Source organism: Phascolarctos cinereus, unplaced genomic scaffold, assembly GCF_003287225.1.
Source record: "Phascolarctos cinereus isolate Bilbo 61053 unplaced genomic scaffold, phaCin_HiC Scaffold_7;HRSCAF=346, whole genome shotgun sequence".
NCBI lineage: Eukaryota > Metazoa > Chordata > Mammalia > Diprotodontia > Phascolarctidae > Phascolarctos > Phascolarctos cinereus.
Window position 1 is genome coordinate 89,000,242 of NW_027556180.1, and position 20,653 is coordinate 89,020,894.

Consider the following 20,653-nt stretch of genomic DNA (forward strand, 5'->3'; position numbering starts at 1 on the left):
CACCATCTTAGGGAAGTCCCTTGGAAGAGTTTTTACTGTATTCCCTAAAGGCTAAGACATTAGGGTTAATGTTTTCTTTCTCTTTATGACAAGGAAGCTAATCAGCATTTTAGTTTTGTTTTAGATACCAAATACTTTACAAAATACTTGATTGCAAAGACATTCACTTTCCCCATTTTTCTTATTTTGTCTGTGTCTTGATCATTGGACTTTTTACCTTGTTGCTTACTTTTTTTTCCCCCTCTTCTGGAGCTCAGTGACCATTTCTCTTGGCAGTTTGATGGAGTTTTAGGAAGTGTTGTTGGATTCTAGACCAACATGCTTTAGAACCAACGAGGATTGAGTGAGAGCTTAGGTCTTAACAGTACACAGGGAGAAAAATGATGTCCAGTCTGCTTCGGAACTTAGGTTTGATCGTCCAAATTTGTAAATGTTGTATTATGGCTGAATTGGCAAGTTCAGGTTCAGATAATCACAGTCACATACACAAATGATTAAAAGTGGTGACATCTTATCACATAGTATGTTGCTTATATTGTTAAGTCTTTAAAGAATTAGTACTCTTTTTTTTCCCTTAGGAATAGGATAGTGTTCTGAATACGTGTATCTTTTCGGTCCTGCTTTCCTACCTCTCTCCCACTTCCTATCTCCATCAGTCAAATATCCTCCCAGTCTATTCAGGGTCTTGCTTTCTTCAACTCTTCATTTCCATTGCTCAGAGTTACTGACCTAAGTGTGAAACCCCCTTTCCTCATATTCCTATCCAGACTAGTCATGCCCTAGGATCATTCTTTTTTTCTTTTAAACCAACCTTCCTACTCTGCTATACGGAATCCCCTTCTATTGTGAATAAACTTCCTTCTAGCCTTTACCTTTTCCACAAGTACTCAGTCCAGCTTCTTGCTTTAACCGATGCTTGGCTTATTCCAGATGACCTGTCTTTCTCAACCCTTTCTATTTCAGTCTCTCCTGTTTTTTTTTTTCCACTCACAGGGCTGAAGAGAAGTACATGCATACTCTTTGCTCCTTTTTTTCTTGAAACAACTTTATTTCTTATGAAGTATACTTATAGTACAATTATTTCATTCTCTACAACTGTTGCTTAGGTGCAGGACATTTCCCCATCTTTCTAGATGACTTGATTGCTTTCTTTAAACCCTGTTGACATAATATAATCTTCTGTGATGTTAAGGTCAACACAAGTAACTCCTTTTAACACTCAGACTAGTCTAAGTCCCTCTACAGCATTGTCAGTGTCCTCCTACATTTACTTTGGCCACTCACACACATACATATTCCTTGAACCTCACTATGGGAACCTACACCCATAAGCAGATAAATGTTCACCAAAACATGTATGTAGTTGAACTATGTTGTGTGTTATAGGGAGAAAAGACTCTTTAGACACTTATAGAAAATGAAATGATTCATGTTGAGAGAGATGAAAAATTGGGCAGTATTTCTTATATAGCTCTTTTGGGTGGATCTCTTATCTAATTCTACAAAGCAGTTTCTTATTTGTGTTTAATCACACCAAATTTATCAGGAGAGCCTCTGTTTTCAATAACCTTTCAAAAGAGGCATGCTTTTAGATATTAAAAGACAAATTATCCTCAAAGAACCTGTTGAATGGCAAGTACAAAATTACTTAGGAAACTTTAAGCCTGGTTTATTTTGTACTCAGTTTCCACCTGAATCCCTGAATCCTTTGGAGAAATCTCTGATAATATAATTTGGCAAAAGTAAAAAATCACCGAGCTATTTTACATTCAGATTCTTAGATTCTGAAATGTCTGTTTTCAGCAACATCTTCTGTCTTTTCTCCTCTCTTATTGCCCTTCTGTACTCTGATTTTAATTTGCAGTTCGTTGAATCTTAATATCATAGGTTTAGAGCTGGAAGGAACCTTGGAGTATAAACCCCTCTTTTTAAAAATTTTTGTATTAGTCATGTTTCAAGGAAGAAATTAAAACTGAAAGGAAGAACCACAAGAAAGAAAAAACAAAACAGAAGGAAAAAAAGAGCAAATAGTATGCTTCGATCTGCGTTCAAACACCATAGTTCTTTCTCCGGATGTGGACAGCATTTTCCATCGTGAGACTTTTGGAGATGTCTTAGATCCTTGCATTGCTGAGAAGAGCCAAGTCTATGAAAGTTAGTCATTGCACAATGTGGCTGTTACTGCGTACAACGTTCTCCTGGTTCTGCTCAATTCAGTCAGCATCAGTCCAGGTTTTTCTGAAGTTGACAAGCCTCTCATTTTACAGATGAGAGAACAGGCACAGAGAGATTAAGTAACTTGCCTGTTTTTTGCAAATTGTCCTAGCCCATGTGATCTTTGCTCAATCTGAGCCCCATCCATTGTCAGCTACTTCAAGTATATTCTTGCTAGCATCCTAGATCACTTTACTCCTTGACTTTCTAGCATATTTGTTCTGATAAGTTGAACCTTAGACAAAGCACATCAACACCATTCACCCTCTTTACTCCTTATCTCATATTGTGGAACATTTGGCGGGAAAGGCATGTAACAGCAACAATTGATTCTACTATATAAATTTGAGCTCTCAGCATTCATTATACATTGCTCTCCTCTATGGTACAAATTGTCCATTTTGATGTTCCTCCTACATAAAATTCCTCTTCTCCTCTTCCCCCTCCAATTCCTGGGAAGCAGTCTTACCTCTACCCCTTAAAATCTCTTGTTTTATTCAAAACTCTCATAAGTGACATTGTCTACATTTTCTTTGTATAGGCCTTTCTTGATCTGCCTACTGCTATCTGCCACTCCCCCCAAATCATCTTGTATATATTTCTATGCACGTTGCCTCCTCATAGCTTCAAGGGCAGGTTCCTAGTAGGTGCTTAATAGCAGGTGCTTATTGGTTTATTCCCTCAGCTCCCTAGCTCACACAGCCCTCAAACAGCTGCTCACACTATCTTACTTTGAGCATACGATTGTGCCTCCTGCTTGGAGAAGAATGACCCTGTTTTAATGAATTTCTTCAATTTTCTTCCATGTGGAAATTTCTTTATATCTTCATTCCTCCTCTTCTTTTTTCTTCTTATCTCAAAGTTTCTAAAGCTAAGCATGATGTAGTGGGAAAAAACAAGGATTTGGTCAAAAGATCTGGAGTCAGTTATTCTATAATTGCTATATGGCTTTACTATCTTAGCGGGCTTTCTTTGTCTATAAAATAAATTTCACTTAGTCTGCTACCTTCCTGGATTGTTTCAAGGCCCAAATACATTATGTAGCAGAATTATCATTCAGTAAGCCAGTATTTATTAAACATCTGTGACGTGTCAGGCCTTATGCTAGGTCCAGGGGTATAAACAGAACAAAAGAGTCCCTCCTTTTAAGGAGTCTGAATTCTGTCAGATTCAGGATGGGAAAGTAACTTAGAAGTCATGTAACCCTGCCCCATCATTATATAGATAAAACTGGGGTTTGGAGAAGTTGTGACTTGCCTGAAGTCACTTACACAATAAATTCGAAACCTGGGATTCAGACTCTGGTCCTTTGACTCTAAATCCAGCATTCTTCCCGTGGAAAGAAATTCTTCATAACCATAAGGTGCTATGCAGATGTAAATGGTTGTTGTTAGTTGTCCTAAAGCTGTTCTCTCCCATTCCTGCAGCGCTGAAATGCTCCTTTGTCTTCTGTCACTTCAGTCTTTGCCTTAGTTCCTTTTTATTTTTTTTTTTAATTAATTCCCCAGCTGGAACTCTCCCTTCTTTCTCCATTTCCCTATTCAGTGCTTCTCCCAAAGATCACTGATAATTTTTTGTTTCTAAACCTTGTGGCTTTTTCTCAGTCTTTACCTTCCTTTACCTTTCTGCCCCATCAGACTGTTGACTTCTTCCTTTTTTTCCCATCTTCTTGGTTTTCTTTCTGTACCTCTAATGGCACATTTGATGATGTTTCTTCTGACCTCCAAACGAAGGCATCTTCTCAAGGTTCTGGCCTTTAGCATTTTTTTTTCTTCAAATCCTTCCTTGCTGGGCTTATCTCTTTTCATTGCTTCCACTTCTCATTTCATTGCAGCTGATTCTTAAATCTGTTTTTATAACATTGACCTTCATCAGCATTCAGGCCAGTATTCCCAACTGTTTATTGAATCTCTTCACCAGAGTGCCTCCTACCAGCATCTTAAATTAACCATATCCAAAACTAAAATTTTCCTCCAAATTAGCCATTTTCCCTTGACTTGGCCTATTTTTGTAAATGTCATCACTGTCTTCATTCACTTGTACTTGAAAACTTGGAATTAAATCTCTTTTACTTGCCCCCAACATTGAATCTGTTAGTTTTACTTCTTCGGTATTTCTTACATCTGACCTCAACTTTATATTCTCCCTATTAATATCATATTTCAGATTCTTATTGCTTTGACTTTTGAATTAGATTTTTAGTCCTGCTTTACCCTCCCAATATTTTCTTCCCCAAACCATCTTAGACATTATTTCCAAAAGCAAAGCCCTAAAGAGAGTTTTGATCATATCACTTGTCACTTCCTATAGAATAAAGTCTGAATTTCTTAATTTAGCATATGAGGTTGAAGCTTTTTTCGTATCTGCCAGTAACCAATTTTTCTAGTCTTTATCTCTTCCTGTTGTCCTTCATACATCCTATTCTTTAGCTGAACTCTACTATTTGTTCTTCCCCAAACATATGCTCTCTATTTTCTTGCCTCCTTACCTCTGTGCCATTTTCACTGTTTGGAATGGCTTCTTTCATCTTTTGTTCAAGATTTTACTTGTCCTCTGATGCCCAGCTCAGGTGCTTCTAACTTCTCTTTCCTCCTGGTTGAAAGTATTCTCCTTCCTTTGAACTAGTACAATATTGTGTACTTCTGTTAGAGCACTTAGTACATTCCAAGTGGATTGTATTTGTGTGTTTTCTTCTGTTGGATGGTAAGTACCTTTGACAACTTGCACTCTGTCTTATTTTATTTTTACATTTTCCATGGCTCTTAGCACAGATGCTTTAGATATCATGGACACTTAATTTTGTTTGAATTAAATTATTGAAAATTACCCAATCCACATAAAATGAAACCAGTTTTAAAAGTGAATTTATGTGTGGCTCATTTGCTACACATTTTAGAAAATTTACCAGAAAGGAATTGTGTCCAGGATACAATATTCCTTGATTTGTATGTAGCTAGTCTTTTACATTAAGGACTTCCTTAAAAATTTGAGATTCATGGAGTTTCTGTTAAGAGTCATCTTATCTTAGGATATGACTTATAATATTTCATGAACTTGATCAGATTTGTAAAAAGTAAGTATATAAGAACCTATTTTGCCCAATTAACTTAATTAGGAGTTCATTCTCTATAAGTTGGAGTATATTTTTTTGCTTCTTCCTTTTTTAGAGGACAACTTAAAGGGATGATTCCTATTAAAATCAGTTGTTGCAAGCCTATACTTTTTATGAATAGGAGATTCATCATGTTGGACATGGCCTCAAATCCTTAGACTGCTTATAAAGTATTAAGACCTGAGGAAATGGATTTCTGTTTCTCTTAAATGTTTCTAGAATCTTTTATATATTGTTTTACAATCTATATTTTTATTTATTTCAATGAGTATATTTGCTCTGGAAATTCTTGGTTTTCAAAATAAATCAAAGGTGCTAACCTGAATTGGGAGGAGCTTGAAAATTGTTCTGTTCCCTGTCTATACCTATTCAATTTCTACCAATATTTTTCTAACCCATAAGTTAATAAAGTGTTTTGCTTTATTAACTTTCAATAAATAAAATAATAAACTTTAAAGTATTTTCATGAGGTCTGGGAAATAAAGATTTTTCTTTCTTTAAATATGAGGCCTTCACTTTAATTTCCTACTGAGTTGAAGCAGCATCAACCAGAAGCCAACCTGAATTTGAGGGAGGTTTGCTGCCATTTGGATAATGTGTACTTGAAGACTTGATTGTAACTGCTTGGGAGTTTAATTACTTTGCATTAGATGGGCCTGAAAACTTTTTTAAAGAAACTATACTAGAAGCCATTTCTATTCTACAACTGGCTTGGACTCCAGAATTTTAACAAGACCCACAGTTACAGAGGTAGCATGCAGTGGTGGCAGAAGAGCTGATCTCAGATCCAGGAAGACTAGTCAAGAGTTTTGCTTCTGACAGTCTATCTTTTTGAACCTTAGCAAAACACTGAACTACTCGGTGCCTTAGCACCTTTCTAGGACTATAAATACAAAGGTAGAAAGGTGGTCTCAGTCTTCAGGGAAAGAGAAGGAATGTCCTCTTTCCCTTAGTTCCTTACAGCAATGAAATGTCATGGGTCTAGTCTCTATCCTTTACCCACATTCATGAATTATGTCCATTTGTGGGAGCTTAAGAAACAAGAGGACACACATGTATTTCCCAAATATTTTAAGTCAATTTCTGATTCGGTCTTGGAGTGCATGAAGGGTAATAGTAGGAGAGAAAGACAAGTTGAAGACTAGTCTTTAGCTGAGTACGGTCTACTGGGTAATAAATCATTTTTTAGCCAGTTAAAATCAAATACAGCAAAACACTGCTAACTGATATTTCACTAGTTTGGAGTTTGTTCTGATGACCTAGGATGTTTATTTACCTTTCAAAATAAAAGCAACGTTAAGCAGATTGTGGAAATACAATTGTGTGAAGAATGTTTCCTGGCTAGAAGGAATAGTTTTCAGACACTTGAAAAACTTTTAGATAATAGTTGCCATAGAAGCAGGCTATACTGCTGGAACTTTTTAGAATATGCTAATTAAAACATTTTTTTTTCAGTTCATTAAAGTTGTTTGCTAAAGACTCTTGCTAAATGACACCTAGTGAATTACAGATATATATATATATATATATATATACACACACACACACACACACACACACACACACATACATGTAACTTATAAATAATGAAAATAATTAAAATATATATTTTTTAAAAAAATTTCTATGGTGAAGAGAATCTTACTGCTTTATTTGTTCATGCTTCATTTAAACTTGTTCCCTTGTTCCAGTCCTTACCCTCCCAAGAAATTAGTGAAGTTTATTGTAAGGTATTTCAGTAGCCTACTGATCTAATGGTATGTTCTCTTTGAAAACAAATTTAGGACTTTGAATACATCTATTAGACTTTATTATTAGCTTATATGGTAATGAGTAGACACTTATGGAAGTTGATATGGGTTTCATACCAATATCTTTTGGCTAAATTATATTCTCCCTTGGTCACCTACTTTCAGGTTTCATTTTCAATTTTCTTTTTGATAGGGATGGAATTTTAATATTGATGGTTGTTAACTGTTTTTCTTTTCTCATTTATCTGTCAAATTTTTTACAGTGGCAGTTAAGCATTTTTTCTGATTACCATTGCTTTCTCTAAGGTCTTATTACCTCTTTCTTTGAAAAACAAAGAATTCTTAAGGCACAAGGTCATGTCAGTTTGGACTTATTTCACTCATTCGGTTAGATCATGAAATAACCATTTCTTTTCAGCTCAGAACAATTCCAATTTGGTGAGCAGAGCCAGGAGGTGGGTCTAAAAGGTGAACTGAGAGCATTATGACACCAAGTGTTATTTTGGTTGTTGCAGCCTCCCTAAGTACAGGGTAACAGAGTAAGCATTCAGTAATACTTGTGGATTGTTTGATAGTTATCAGGAGCACAGGCTTTTAGCCACTCACAGGTAAGAAACCTTTTAAATAGCAGATTGGAGAGAGACTATTTCATGTCAGATTTATTTATCCTCTTTTATTCATCTCCCAAATCCATTTCCCATAATAGAATAGTAACTAGTTGGCTAAAAAAACAAGAGCATCACAAGAATCTTCATATCCAGCACTAAATCTGGGGTTCTTCGTAGTGTTTTCTTTCTTACCGAAAGCATAACTTGACCTATTTTTCAAGGTACCAATAATAAATCCTTCAACCCCCTTAATTCTTGTCACTTATATCTCTATGACCTCCTCTCAGTTTGTGCTTGATTAGAAACTAGGACCTTTATACATTTTTCTTTTCTACTTCCCATAATAAGAGTTTTCTCTTGTATATATCTTTATTGTCTATTAATTAAATACATCTCAGTTTTATTTTCTACATTGTAATCATTAGCAATAACTTCTTTATCTTTGACGCTGTCCTGAATGCCAAATGATCACCCTGTCTTTCAGTATTCATCTTGATTCTGTACCTAATATACTCCATTCCTCCCCACCCAAACAGTTTTCTTTCTTAGCCTAAATATTAGAGAAATGCCTTTTTATCGATGCCTTTTCAGAAAGTCTTGACTAAATTTATGTTTAGTTTTGGTCAGACTCTTACAAAGGAGGGACTGAAACTTGCAGCCTGATGTTGCTTCTTTGTGTTGGTAATGACTTAAAAACTAAGGACAGATTCAGTTTCTTAGGATATTACCAAGATTTTTAGACAATTCTTATTAGTTTTGTTAACGGCCTACTCTTTGAAAGCTATCCTTTTGTCTTTGACATCAGGATTAACTGCAGTGGAACTCTCCTTTGACTTTATATATAGATGATTAACTTTCACTGTCCCTTCTGAGATAAATTCACTCTTGTTCCATATCGGTCTTTTAACCTTATACCAGTTTTCTGTCTCGTGCTGTACAGTTTGAAAGTAAACACTCAACTTTGAGACCAAGTTGATTTTCATATAGTGTATTATGGACTACAATATTAGGTCAAAAATATATTATTAGACTCAAGCCCAGTCATTTCTCAACAGTGGCCAAAGAATTTATCATTTGGTGGTAACATTTTTGGAGATTGTTAAGGCGCTAAAGAAATTATACAGAAAAGCAGCTTCTTTTTACCCTGAGAATAAGCCATTACAAACTCAAATGATGAGAGATTGTAATTTCTTAATAAGAGTTTTTTTCTTAAATCTATATTCAGCTCTCTATTTCAGTGCTTCTCCCCTACCAGAGGTGCAAGGAATGATCCTAGAACCACAGATACAGCCAAGACCACGGAGAGCTTTTGACGTCAGGGGTCCACTTTCTCCACTGAACCATTGGAGGCAGAATATCCAGCTTCTGGAGAGAGTGGGAAAGAATAATAAACAAGTGGGTGCTTTCCATTATTTACTTGGGTTTCTTTATAGATCTGAGTGTTCTTCCATTTAGATAAACCAGTGATTTCACTGGCTTCATGCAAGAACCAAATCATGTTGCAGTTGATTTTTCCAAGAGTGTTATCTATTTCTGGTTCCTGTTTCAAAAAAAGGAACTAGAATTAATTCTACCTTCCCCTCACCTCCTCCTCCCATTTATGAAAGTATTGAGTGATGGGGACAAGAATGAATGGTGAATGCATCTGTAGCTTATAGGCATTTCAAGATAGAAGCTAGGGCTATTTTAGCAATTAATTTTGTATTGGTGGACACTTTGATGTCCTGCTATGTCCCAATGGCTCAAAAAGTTTATGTTTCACTTTTGAGCACTCTGGATATCTGAATGCTTGTATTCTGCAGAACTAGATGTCCAGGTATTATTCTGTCCTGCAAGTTAGATGTGCAGGATTGAAGTTGTTACCAAATTGGTCTACATCCTACCCAAACTTGAGGATTTAATATAACTTAATTATAGGCTTCGTTCTATAATGTAAATACAAATTAATTTAAACATCAGGATATAATATCTGTTGAAGCTGATTTTAAATATACTCAAAGGTAGCTTTCCGTATCCTGAAAAATGCTACTTATGTCAAAAGAATTTTGACTTAGATTTTTCTTAGTTTTGGAAGTTCTTGTCATCTATGATGGGTAGTCCTTTGAACAAAGTGCCTTTGGCCAGTTTACATTTCTCCATGGTAGACTCCTACCGTGACTTCAGGTATCTTGATAATGGGTTAATGGGAGACTGGTTTATTTCTTCTCTAATTGACCAGATTTCTTTCAACTGGTAAACATCATACTACTTCAGCAAAAGGAATTTCTCTAGCAGAGTCTTCATGGATGATGTCTGTCACATATGCCAACACCAGCAGTTTGGAAGGCAGTGGTGAATGGACCAGTGTAAGATATCTAGAAGACACAAGGATGAGAGAATCGCCTTCTTTCCATTAAAAACTTTTAAATTTGCTTTCTGGCTTTATATGATGACCTGTTGGTGCTGGAAATGGAAAGGCTTTTACATAATGAACTAATCATTTCAGATTGGAGTTATGTTTACGTGACCATGAAAATAATTCTTTTCATTCAGAAGACTGAGCTGCAGGAAGTTCCAAACACTATTCTCTTTAAAAGCAGTTCTAGAGAATTCTCTGCACCCTTTGGTTTTAGCAGTGAACATATGGAGTACATTTTTCTGCAGTGGTATAGGGAATCTAAAGTGGATGGCCAAACTGAGATGTTCATAACAAATTGATTGCTTGCCTCATGTTTTAAAGGAATTATGAAGATAGAGGAGCGAGCTTAATTTTCTACCTGTATCTTATTTATAGTTAGTATAGGGAACTATTGTGATCTGAAATCCTAACTGTTTTCTAATCTTGGGCCTTACCACCATCACATTGATTAAATTTATCTACAAAAATTCCAATTTAGTAGTAGAAGAGGCTGTACTGTGAGTATATTCTTAGTCCAACTTGGTCTGTCTTCTAATGTGGTATATACCGTTTTAACTTGAGGTATGGTGCTGCAAGAAGGCGTGCCTAACTGGGATGCACACTTCGATTTCAGAAAGCTCAGAGGCAACTTTTTCAGAGTTATGTGATGGAGATTTGTTAAACATTAGTTACTCTAAACTCATTAATGAGGGGAAGTGCTTATTTGGATGTTGATATATGAATTACTTATATTTGATTAAAGTGCAGCATTGCACTTTTTTAAAATTGAAAATGTAGTTCCAGAGTTGTTAAGATTAATGTGGAAGATTTTGCTGCTGGTTCCCATCCACCCTTCCCTTTTCCCTTGCCCCAAATTTCCAAATTCCTTTAAATTTTTATTTTTATTATAAAGAAATTATTATTTAAATAATTCCTTAATAGAGGAAGATGTGTAAAAGATACTCACACTTAGCTTTGAACAGAATTATCTTTGAAGGGGTTTGAATTCCCGTAAATGTACCATTTCAATTTATTCCTAATTTTATTTCCTAAATACAGACTAAAATGATTTGATAGTACTCAATAATTTTATAGAAATAAAAATTTAAAAGTTCAGGAAACAAAATCATTTTCTTGAAAATTGAGTTTAACTCCATAAACCATGGCACAAACCAAAACCAACTTTTAATTTGAGACATTATATTTTTATTGTTGGTTGGTTATTGCAGTTTTAGAGATGAACAGTAATTTAGTCTCTTAATTTCTTGCATTAAATCCCAGTAATTCCTTGGTTTATTTTTTTAAAAGTGCCTGCCTCTATAGCTAGTGCCTAAAAAGATTTTTAAAAATTAAACTTGTATTTTTATGTGAATTTGCCTAAACTTGTTTGCCTAAACTTAACATTTTCTTGACAAATTTTTGAATGTCTGGTATTTAAGACAATAGATTGTATATAGTACTATATTTTTCAGTGTTTTTTTTTAATATGACCATCAAGACAAAGCTAATATTTTTCTTAGTGTGGCTAATATTTTTTGAATATTTGTACATATGATTACTTTATGTAAATAAATGTTTTCTGCATGAAAAATGTGCTTATTTATAAATGACTTATTTGTATTTCAGGAATAGACATTGAAAATGACAGTTTAAAAATGAATTAAAATTTTGTATTTTCTCTAGACATTTCTGAATATAATATACTATACTTGATTTATTTTTGTTCATTTGGAGGGTGTTCTGTTAAAAGTGGAATGGATTTAAATGAAAGTTGTTATTTGCACAGTTAATGTGTGCGAAATAAGTAATTTTATTTAGTCTGCTTGTCTAAATTTTTAAATTAGCTCAATATTTGCTATTTGTCTTCAGAATAATTTATTTTGAAGATATTTTTTTCATCAGAAAATGAGATTCATTTTGGTACATAGCAAATAAACATTCCAAAATATGGCTTTTTTTAGCCTTCAGTGGCAATCTATAAACATTGTTGAAAATTTAAATTTCTCTGTGAATCTCTGTAGTATGACATAATTTAAATGTCATTACTTAAAAGCTGGACAGATTAAAACAGTTGGAAAAAAATCCTGAAATTTGAAAATGGTAGCCTGTGTTGAGAATCAGATTTGCTCACAAATGACAAAAATTATTGAAGGGGAGAGTGTTATATTTTAGACTCTGCCTCAACTTATTGATGTGGAAAGAGAAATCTCACTATTAATTAACTCTTGGTGGTTAGTAACAGCCCCAAAGTCTTGCTTATGTTCAAATGAGTTAACATGTGCTTTGCAAATCTTAAAGCACTATATCCATGTGTGTTTTTATCATCATCATCATCATTATTGTTAGTATACTCAAGTGAGAGGCAACATGAGAAAGGAGAATATTTCGTGTTAAATAAGGGTTAGGTCTTTTTGGAGACGTCAACTTAATTGGATCAAATGGAAGAATTTACCTTTTCTGTGCAGAGTCCGCTAGAAGCACATCTCTGGGATATGAAGAGGAATTTCATCAGAAATGGACTATGCAGATTCAGGATAAGATTGAGATGGAGTTTTAGGCAAGAAATTTCAAGTTAAATTAATACTTTTCCTGGTGGGGCCCAAAATAAATTACATTGGCCTGAAATTAAATAATGTTCTTATGAGTGGAATAAAATTTTTTAAAAATATATTTATATGAATATAATATGACCAGTAATAATTGTACTGAATGTTTTCAGGCTTATTGCTGTTGGGTGGCTTCTTTCTGGTAAGTGTGTTGGTTACAGGGTAGTAAAGATGGTGCAGGTTGATCGCATTTTTGGAATGAGACTTTAAAGAATTCTTAATAAAACTGAGCTCTGTAGCATCTACATACTTTATACCAAAGGGTATGGTAAGTTTTTGCTTATTAATAAAGGAAAACAAATGCCAGCTTAAATTTTGAAATTGCTTTTTAACCAAATATAGCATTAATCTTGACTATGCCCATAAAATCATTTTTGTTTATTATGATAATGGAGGCATCAAAACTTAACTTTGGGCAGAAGCAGTTGGCATGACCTAATTACTGTTAATATGTATTGCCATGTATTAAAAGAAAAAATTCGGTGGCCTAATATGTATTCTGTTTATTGGCACAATGAAAAAATCTTTTGCTTCTTTTAATACTTAACCATAAATGGGGCAGCTAGGTGGTTGCAGTGGTTAGACCACTAGCCCCTGAAGTCAGGAGGACCTGAGTTCAAGTTCAATCTCAGACACTTAACTAGCTGTGTGACCCTGATTGCCTCCAAAAAACCCCACTTAGAAGTTGAAAAGAATTCAATGCTAAATTGAACTGGTAGCCATTCTGTTCAGAAGGTCTAGTTTTAAGACAGTGAGGAATAGAGGGTAGAATTATTCTAAGCTAAACCTTATAGAATACTAATGTTGGCTTAATTTTATATCCTCGAGGCATAGTCTTGGGCAAAATATACTTGTAACTTGGTTAACTACAGTGTGATTTTTTTCCCCTTATTATCATAATGTCCGCCCTATTCTCACTAAAATGAGGTTGAATACTGTTTAAAAAAAATCTTCTGATATTGAAACCAATTTGATATTTGTATATTCTCACAAAAGGAAGACTAATGCATGTGATGACTATAAAATAATGAAATAGATTTTTTTTTTAACAAAATTAATCTCATTGCTTTAATACTGTTAGACACTGTATCAAATACAGGTTACATATTTTCTAAACTTCTTTTGAAGGCAGTATAATAGAGTAAGGGAAATGGCAAAACTATTTTTTTATTTAAGCCTGTGATTTTATTGTGAGAACTACCTGTGCCATTGAGGAATTTGTATATAATTTTTAGCTAGTATTGCCCTGAAGCAATACTTAAGCCCTAGTTTTCCCAACTCTTAGGCAGGCCCTATGTCTGCTATGCCACGCTGCCAAAATTTTAAGTTGTCAAATTATGGTTTCTTTACTTTCTTCTCTGCTTAGATAATACCTTCATTTACAAGGTGCAGTTTTCATAGTTAACTATGGGAAAATTAACATTTTAAAATAAGTGTCTATTCCTGAAATTGGAATGATTCTAATTTTTTTAATTTAGACACATAGGTGTCTAATAATTACTTTTTTTAAAAAATAAATACCTTTGTATTCAAGATCCTTGTGAGGAAATCATTTATAATAAAAAGACAGAAAACTTTTTTAAAGGGTAAATGAAGTTTTCAGAATTGTTTTTAGGAATTCTATTCAAAAGTATCCCTGAAAGAGTTAGGGAAAAGGCAGCCAGGTATTAAAAGTTGATTTGAAATGATTGATTTTTTTTTTAAACAAAAATTGACCTTTCATTTTGATTTTTTTAAAAACTTATACAATTTGTGTTGTCTAATTAATTTGCCTAATTAAACAGTCAACTTTTGGTCATTGGTTCAAATGAATGGAAAAGATAAGTAAACAATTCGAAAATGATTATGCAATTTTGGAATGCATTCACAGATCTCATACACAGAGATACTGGTACTGCTTCTTTATATTTCAACTAGAGTATCTCAGGGAGGGCCTACTATCTGGTCCCAGCTGGTTAGTAGATTGGGGAAAGCCTTCTATCAGTGACAATAATTCATCTTCAGAGTAACAAGAGTTAACTACTACGAAAACTTTAATAAGAGAAGATTTATTCATGTTAATTTTTCTCTTGTTAAATGACACTGAGTATTCATTGACCACGTGGCCCAGAAAGTTAAGTTATTGTTTCAGTTTGAGTAGATATTCCTATTTATGTTATTAGACTTGTATAGAATATATAAAACATAATTACTAAATCTAGTGATCTTGTTTTGTTCTGAGTTCATGATGTTTTTCACATATTAGTTATTTATCTTCAGACATGTTCAGATGGAAGAACAAAGGAAATAATATTTTGATATATTTTATAGGCAAAACTGAAACAGATTCATATTGTTGTACTGTATTAAATGATAAAGATATGAATGGATCATTTGATTAGTATTGTATTTTAACTGATTCTCTGAGGAATTCAGTTAAGTTAAAGGGCTTTTGTTCTATAGCATGACAGATATTGTCTAATTTCCAGAATGAAAGGATACTAATCTGAAAAGTGAGTTACTCTTTGGTTATTGAAGATTCTCTTGCTGGTGTACCTCACTTGGCAGCAAGGTAGCAGAAGTAGTGGAGAGGGTTGGACTTGGAATCAGATCTGAGTCCTAATCCTGCCTCAGATACTTATTAGCAGTATGACCCTTGAAAAATCAGCCTTCTTTTACTCTTCTGTAAAATAGGGATCATGATACTACCCCTGTCATAGGTTTGTTGGGAGGATTAACTGGGATAACCTGTAAAGCCCTTTCTTTGCAAACTTTGAAGTGCTATAGAAATGCCAGTTATTAGTCATGTATGCCTAAGTGAGTGGTGAATTAATGGATTAATTTAATACTACTGAAATGTTGGATAAAAAGTGAATTTTCATAAATTGAATCCCATTTTGCCATTGATTTATTATTATCATTTTAGAGATATCATGTCTTTGTTTCTGAACAAACTTTGATTGTCAGGGATATCCAATATTTAAAATATTTAAAAATTTTAAATTTCACTTTATCATATTGCATCAACATCTGGCCTCTGCTATATAATTTTTTGTAAACAAATATTTTATTAAAGGAATCCTTAACTCAGAATCTATGAACTTAATTAGAATTGATAACTATACTTCATAATTGGTTTCATTTGTAATCCTAAGTGTTTTATTTTAAAACCATTCTGAGAATGGGTTTGTAAGTTTTTACCAGACTTCCAAAGGGTTCCATGATACACAAAAAGCTAAAAGCCTCTGCTTTTGTGGAATATGGGTATATATAAATGTATGAGTCATTTGTGAATTCTTACTTTATGTCAGTTTCTATTTAATCATATATACAATACAGTATGTTTGATTTTTTTCATTATAGTTTGATTTGGAAGGGTCATGAAAGAACATTTTATTCAGCCTACCTATATGTAGTAACCTATATTCTGCAGCAGAGGTGTCAGACACGTGACCCATACATGGCAGGCATACAGTGCAGCCTGAATCAGATTAAAATATAATTGGGAAATACTTAACAAAATAAATAAAAATACAACAAAAAGTAGATAATATCATATTAAAACTAAGGCAATATGTGATATTCAGAGGTCCTTGTATATGAATTAGTGATCTCCTTTCTGAGTATGGCATTACTGTTCTATAGCAACCACGAATTAGGCATTTATCTAGCTTCTTCTTAAATAGCTGCAGTGAGGATCAGATCCCTAGTTAATTAGGGAGTCCCCTGTTTTTAGACATTGAATTATGTTGTGGAAGAGCCAGAAGGGTACTTGTCATCTAGTCTAACACACCTTTCCTTCTTCCTACAACTCCATTTTACAGATAAAGATACTGAGGCCTTGGGGTGTGAGGAGATTAAGTGATGTGACTAATGTAAAAATTACCAAGTGGCAGAGCTGAAAACTTGAACCCAAGTCACTGACTCCCAGGCGATTTTCCTTCTATTGAGCCAAAATCTACGTCTCTGTATCTGATAATTCCTCTACAAGATGAGAACTGACTTTAAATATTTGAAAATTTATCGTGTTTCCCCTAAATATTCTGTTTTGTAGGCAAAAATGCATTTCAAAAATAAGTTCCTAGGGCGTTGATTTTGGAGTCAGGAAGACTTGGGTTCAGATGTCATCTCAGATACTAGCCATGTGATCTTGGGCAAATCATTTAACTGCTTAGCCTCAGTTTACTCATCTGTAATATAGGAATAATGGTAGCATCTTCACATGGTTGTTAGGACCAAAGAGATAACATATTATACATATATATTATGTAGAAAGCACTTTTTAAAACTTTGAGTGCTATATAAATCTTAGCTATATGGCCTCATTTCCAGTTTACTCATCATCTTGATTTTTCTTCTTTTTTGGACGTGTTTCACGTTAGTGTGTCTCTTAAAAATGGTACCCAAGATGGAATTATAGTGCTCTAGTTGCTTTATGATTAAGCTGGGACCATAACTTCTTTTATTCTAAATATAATATTTCTATTTCATCAAGCTAAGGTCACATTGGCTTTTTGGGCAATTGACGGCAAGAATCACGTTGTTGACTCATATTGAACTTATAGTCAACTAAAATTTCTAATAATTTTTTCATGTGTATAGTTACTCAGTGACCTCTCATATTTGTGTGGTTGAGTTTTTTTTTTAACCTGTTGAGGTATTTCTGTATTCTGATTTCATTCTCCAGCCTCCAAACTACTCCTTCTAACTTTGTCTCATCTTAATGATTGGATAAGCATGCTATTTCTCTTTTCCAAGTCATTGGTAAATTACACAAAATTCCACTTAGGGAAGTATATGCAGTGATAAATTTGTATTTGTTTATAAAATTTATATAAATTGTAATTCTGAATTTATAGAAAGGATAGGTATAAATATCAGTGTCTACATTTTGATGGGGAGAAAATTTGGCTGGAAAGTAACAACTTGAGACATTTTAGTTACATACAAACTAACTTTATTTTAGAGCTAAACTTTTTTTTAAAACCATGAGTAGCTATACAAGAGGAGATGTGTCCCAAATTTATCAAATTTATCTTGACTCATTTCACTCACATTAATTCTATATAACCTGTATGTTGTAAATCATTTGTAAAGAGGCTTTATTCAAATTCTGGCGGAAGAAGATCTGACAGAGCTGACTGAGCCAATTTATTTGACTTTAACTAAGAGGAGAAAGTGTGTTGAGCATCTTTATTCAACAAAGGGAAAAATAGAGAGTATTCAACATTTTCACTAAGGATGCTAGATAAGATTCGTCTAAAAGCCCACTTCTGTCTGCAAATTAGGGATTTTTATTACTAAATCAATTCCTGTGGCTTCAGAAGCCTTCTGAAAGGCCATTCTCTTAAGCATTACACCCACATGCTAGAAATGACTAAACAGATGTGAACTTGAGTCAAGAAGGCCATATTCTACTTTTCTGGATGAGAGTGATTTAATATTCATAATTTACTTTCTTTAAGTTAATAATAAATATCAAATAGAGGGTCTTAAAGGCAATGATAAATTGTAGCTCTCTGTAGCAGATTTTTTTAAAGTGAAATCCAATTTGAATTGTGCTTTAGGCAATGGAGAAATAGCTAGTTTCTGTTTTTGTTTTAAGAATGTAGATATCAATAGTAAGAACATTTGGCATTAGGACTAGACATCTTTCTAACACGTTTGTCTTTATTTAAGGTTAGCAGAATGGTAAAAGCATTTCATCTAACGATAACATTCTACCCATAGATTCAGAATGCTAGATCTGCACACCTCCTACTCGTCTCATTCAGGAAACAGAGACTTGGAAAGTTGGTGACTTGTGCAGAATCCTTATGTTTTACAGAGACAGGACTTTGTGGTTGTTGTTAAATTCTGGCATTTAGAAGAATTTAAAGTAAAAAAATAACTTAGAAGAAAGTGTAGGAATCTGAACCTCTAGTCTTTCTTTTTCTTATGCTATATATTGCTGTATACATTTCTGCTGTTAATATTTTATGTAGTGATAGCATATGCATTTTTAAAATCCTTGTGGTCATATGAAAATTATACACTAACCAGTGGCACTTCAGGATAGATACTTTTTGTGAGGAGGAGGGGAAATGTCACCCTCTGTTGATACCCCATTCAGCAGTGAAGGCCCAATATGGCAAAAATTTCTTGATAGCTATTTAAAATTTTTCTTTGTATGTTAGGTGATTTTATGATAACCACTTACTTTGCGCTCCCAAAGTAACCAAATCATTTATAAACTTTTGAGGTAGTCATGTCATATCAGACTCATGACATTTTCAGATTGTGAGAACATAGCATGCTTGTTCATCATCTTGCAAAGGGACTTTATAGCCATTCTTTAGAAAAACTTGTTAAAGTATAATAATCTTCATGTAATAGAAATTATAGATGCCCCACATATCTGTGTTACTGAGTACTACTTAGGTTTCAGAGGTTCAGAGCTGGAAGATATTTTAGTCATCTAGTCCAGCACCCCCTGAAACATTTATGAAGATTCTGCCAATTATTTTAGTTTTGCATGATTGCCATTGCAAGTTCAGAAGTGGATTAAAGTAATAATAGCTATAGAGACAATGTAACATTGCCAGTATGAGAACTGTAGTATGCATGGTTAACTTGATATAAGCAAGGAGGGAACAATTGTTTTATTATTGGTTCTAAGGGGATTTAGAGAAAAAGGAGGATCCAGCAATACATGTGATAGCAATTTGCTGTGCCTTTTCATTGTTAACTGTTCTTTCCTACCTTTGTGATATTTCTGGCAGTGCTTATAACATGATATGTAAATCAAATGTTTACAAAACAGATACTTTTAAATATTAGGAAAACCACACAAATGAAAGTGTCAAAGACCTTTCATATAGTGAATTCCCTTAATTTAGCTGTTTTTAAGTGTTAGTTTAAAAAATATTTGTAATACTTAAAATGAGGCACACCTGTCTCCCGATCAAAACCATTCGTACAAGATTGTCGTACAGTTGTTTTTCAGTTGTGTCAAATTCTTCCTGACCCCATTTGGGGTTTTCTTGGCAAAGATACTGGAATGATTTGCCATTTCCTTCTCCAGCTCATTTTACAGATGAGGAAACTGAGACAGACAGGGTTAAGTGACTTGCCCAGGGTCACACAGCTATCTGCAGTCGGATTTGAATTCAGGAAGATGAGTCTTCCTGATTCCAAGCCCAGTGCTTTATCTACTGTACCACCTAGTTGCCCATTTATACAAGATATTGATATACAATTCAGCATATTTAGCTGACTGTATTCAGCTTAAAGTTTTGCTGTTGCTTTACATACATCTGATTTGATGCTTGTAATACTGAGATAGGTGCTGTTATCTCTGTTTTACATAGGAGGAAACTGAAGTTCAGATAGTAAATAATTTGTCCAGGGCTACACTGGTGATTGAGAAGCTATTTGAATTCAGATCTTCCTGTCTCCAAGTCCAGCACTCTATCAGTTTTGTCACATTGCCTCAATAAACATATAGTGCTCTGTAAACTTGATAAAAATGCTAGTTTGTTTTGTTTTCAATGACCAGTGCATTACAGAGTAACAGTTCTAGGCATTGGGTGAAATCCAAAGTGGAGATAATTCAGGATCTGCTTCCTCATGGTATTTACAGTTTATTTAATAGCAGGATAAAGCATAGGGACATATTACATAAATCTGTGCATTGTAATTAAGTATGTTTGAGAAGTTCACCATAGTGTGTGAGACCACATTAATACGGAATTCACAATAAAAGCTAAATTGACTGGAATTTTGTAGTTTATTGGATTCTACCTTCGTGTTTCCCTTCCCAAAACTTAACTACTCCTCCACTTCACAAGTCTGTATCGTGAATTTATTAAGATGAGCAATTTTAAAATATGATGGTGTCAGTTTTGTTTAAATGTGTACTTTTTACTATTGCACTGAGAAAGTTTACAATAATAACCGCCTTTTAGAACCCCTGTTTTTTCTTTTCACCCCTACTATTACTTGGCATGTATTTTGTTTTAAATTTA

The 20,653-nt window shown here is 33.9% G+C and overlaps 1 protein-coding gene across 4 annotated transcripts in view; it reads left to right on the forward strand.

Moving 5' to 3' along the window:
* The window catches only part of TSC22D1 (TSC22 domain family member 1), a 165,668-nt gene that overhangs the window by 44,127 nt on the left and 100,888 nt on the right, over positions 1-20,653 (forward strand). The window contains exons 3-4 of one of the 4 annotated variants that reach the window (XM_020971538.2): positions 8,924-9,080; positions 9,904-11,572. The exons of 2 other annotated variants lie outside the window; for them this stretch is intronic. In XM_020971538.2, the coding sequence (XP_020827197.1) occupies positions 8,924-9,080; positions 9,904-9,921 (175 nt within the window). In that variant the 3' untranslated portion in view covers positions 9,922-11,572. Of the gene's footprint in view, positions 1-8,910; positions 9,081-9,903; positions 11,573-20,653 lie in introns of those variants that run through there. One more of the 4 variants, XM_020971544.2, reaches the window with a different exon arrangement.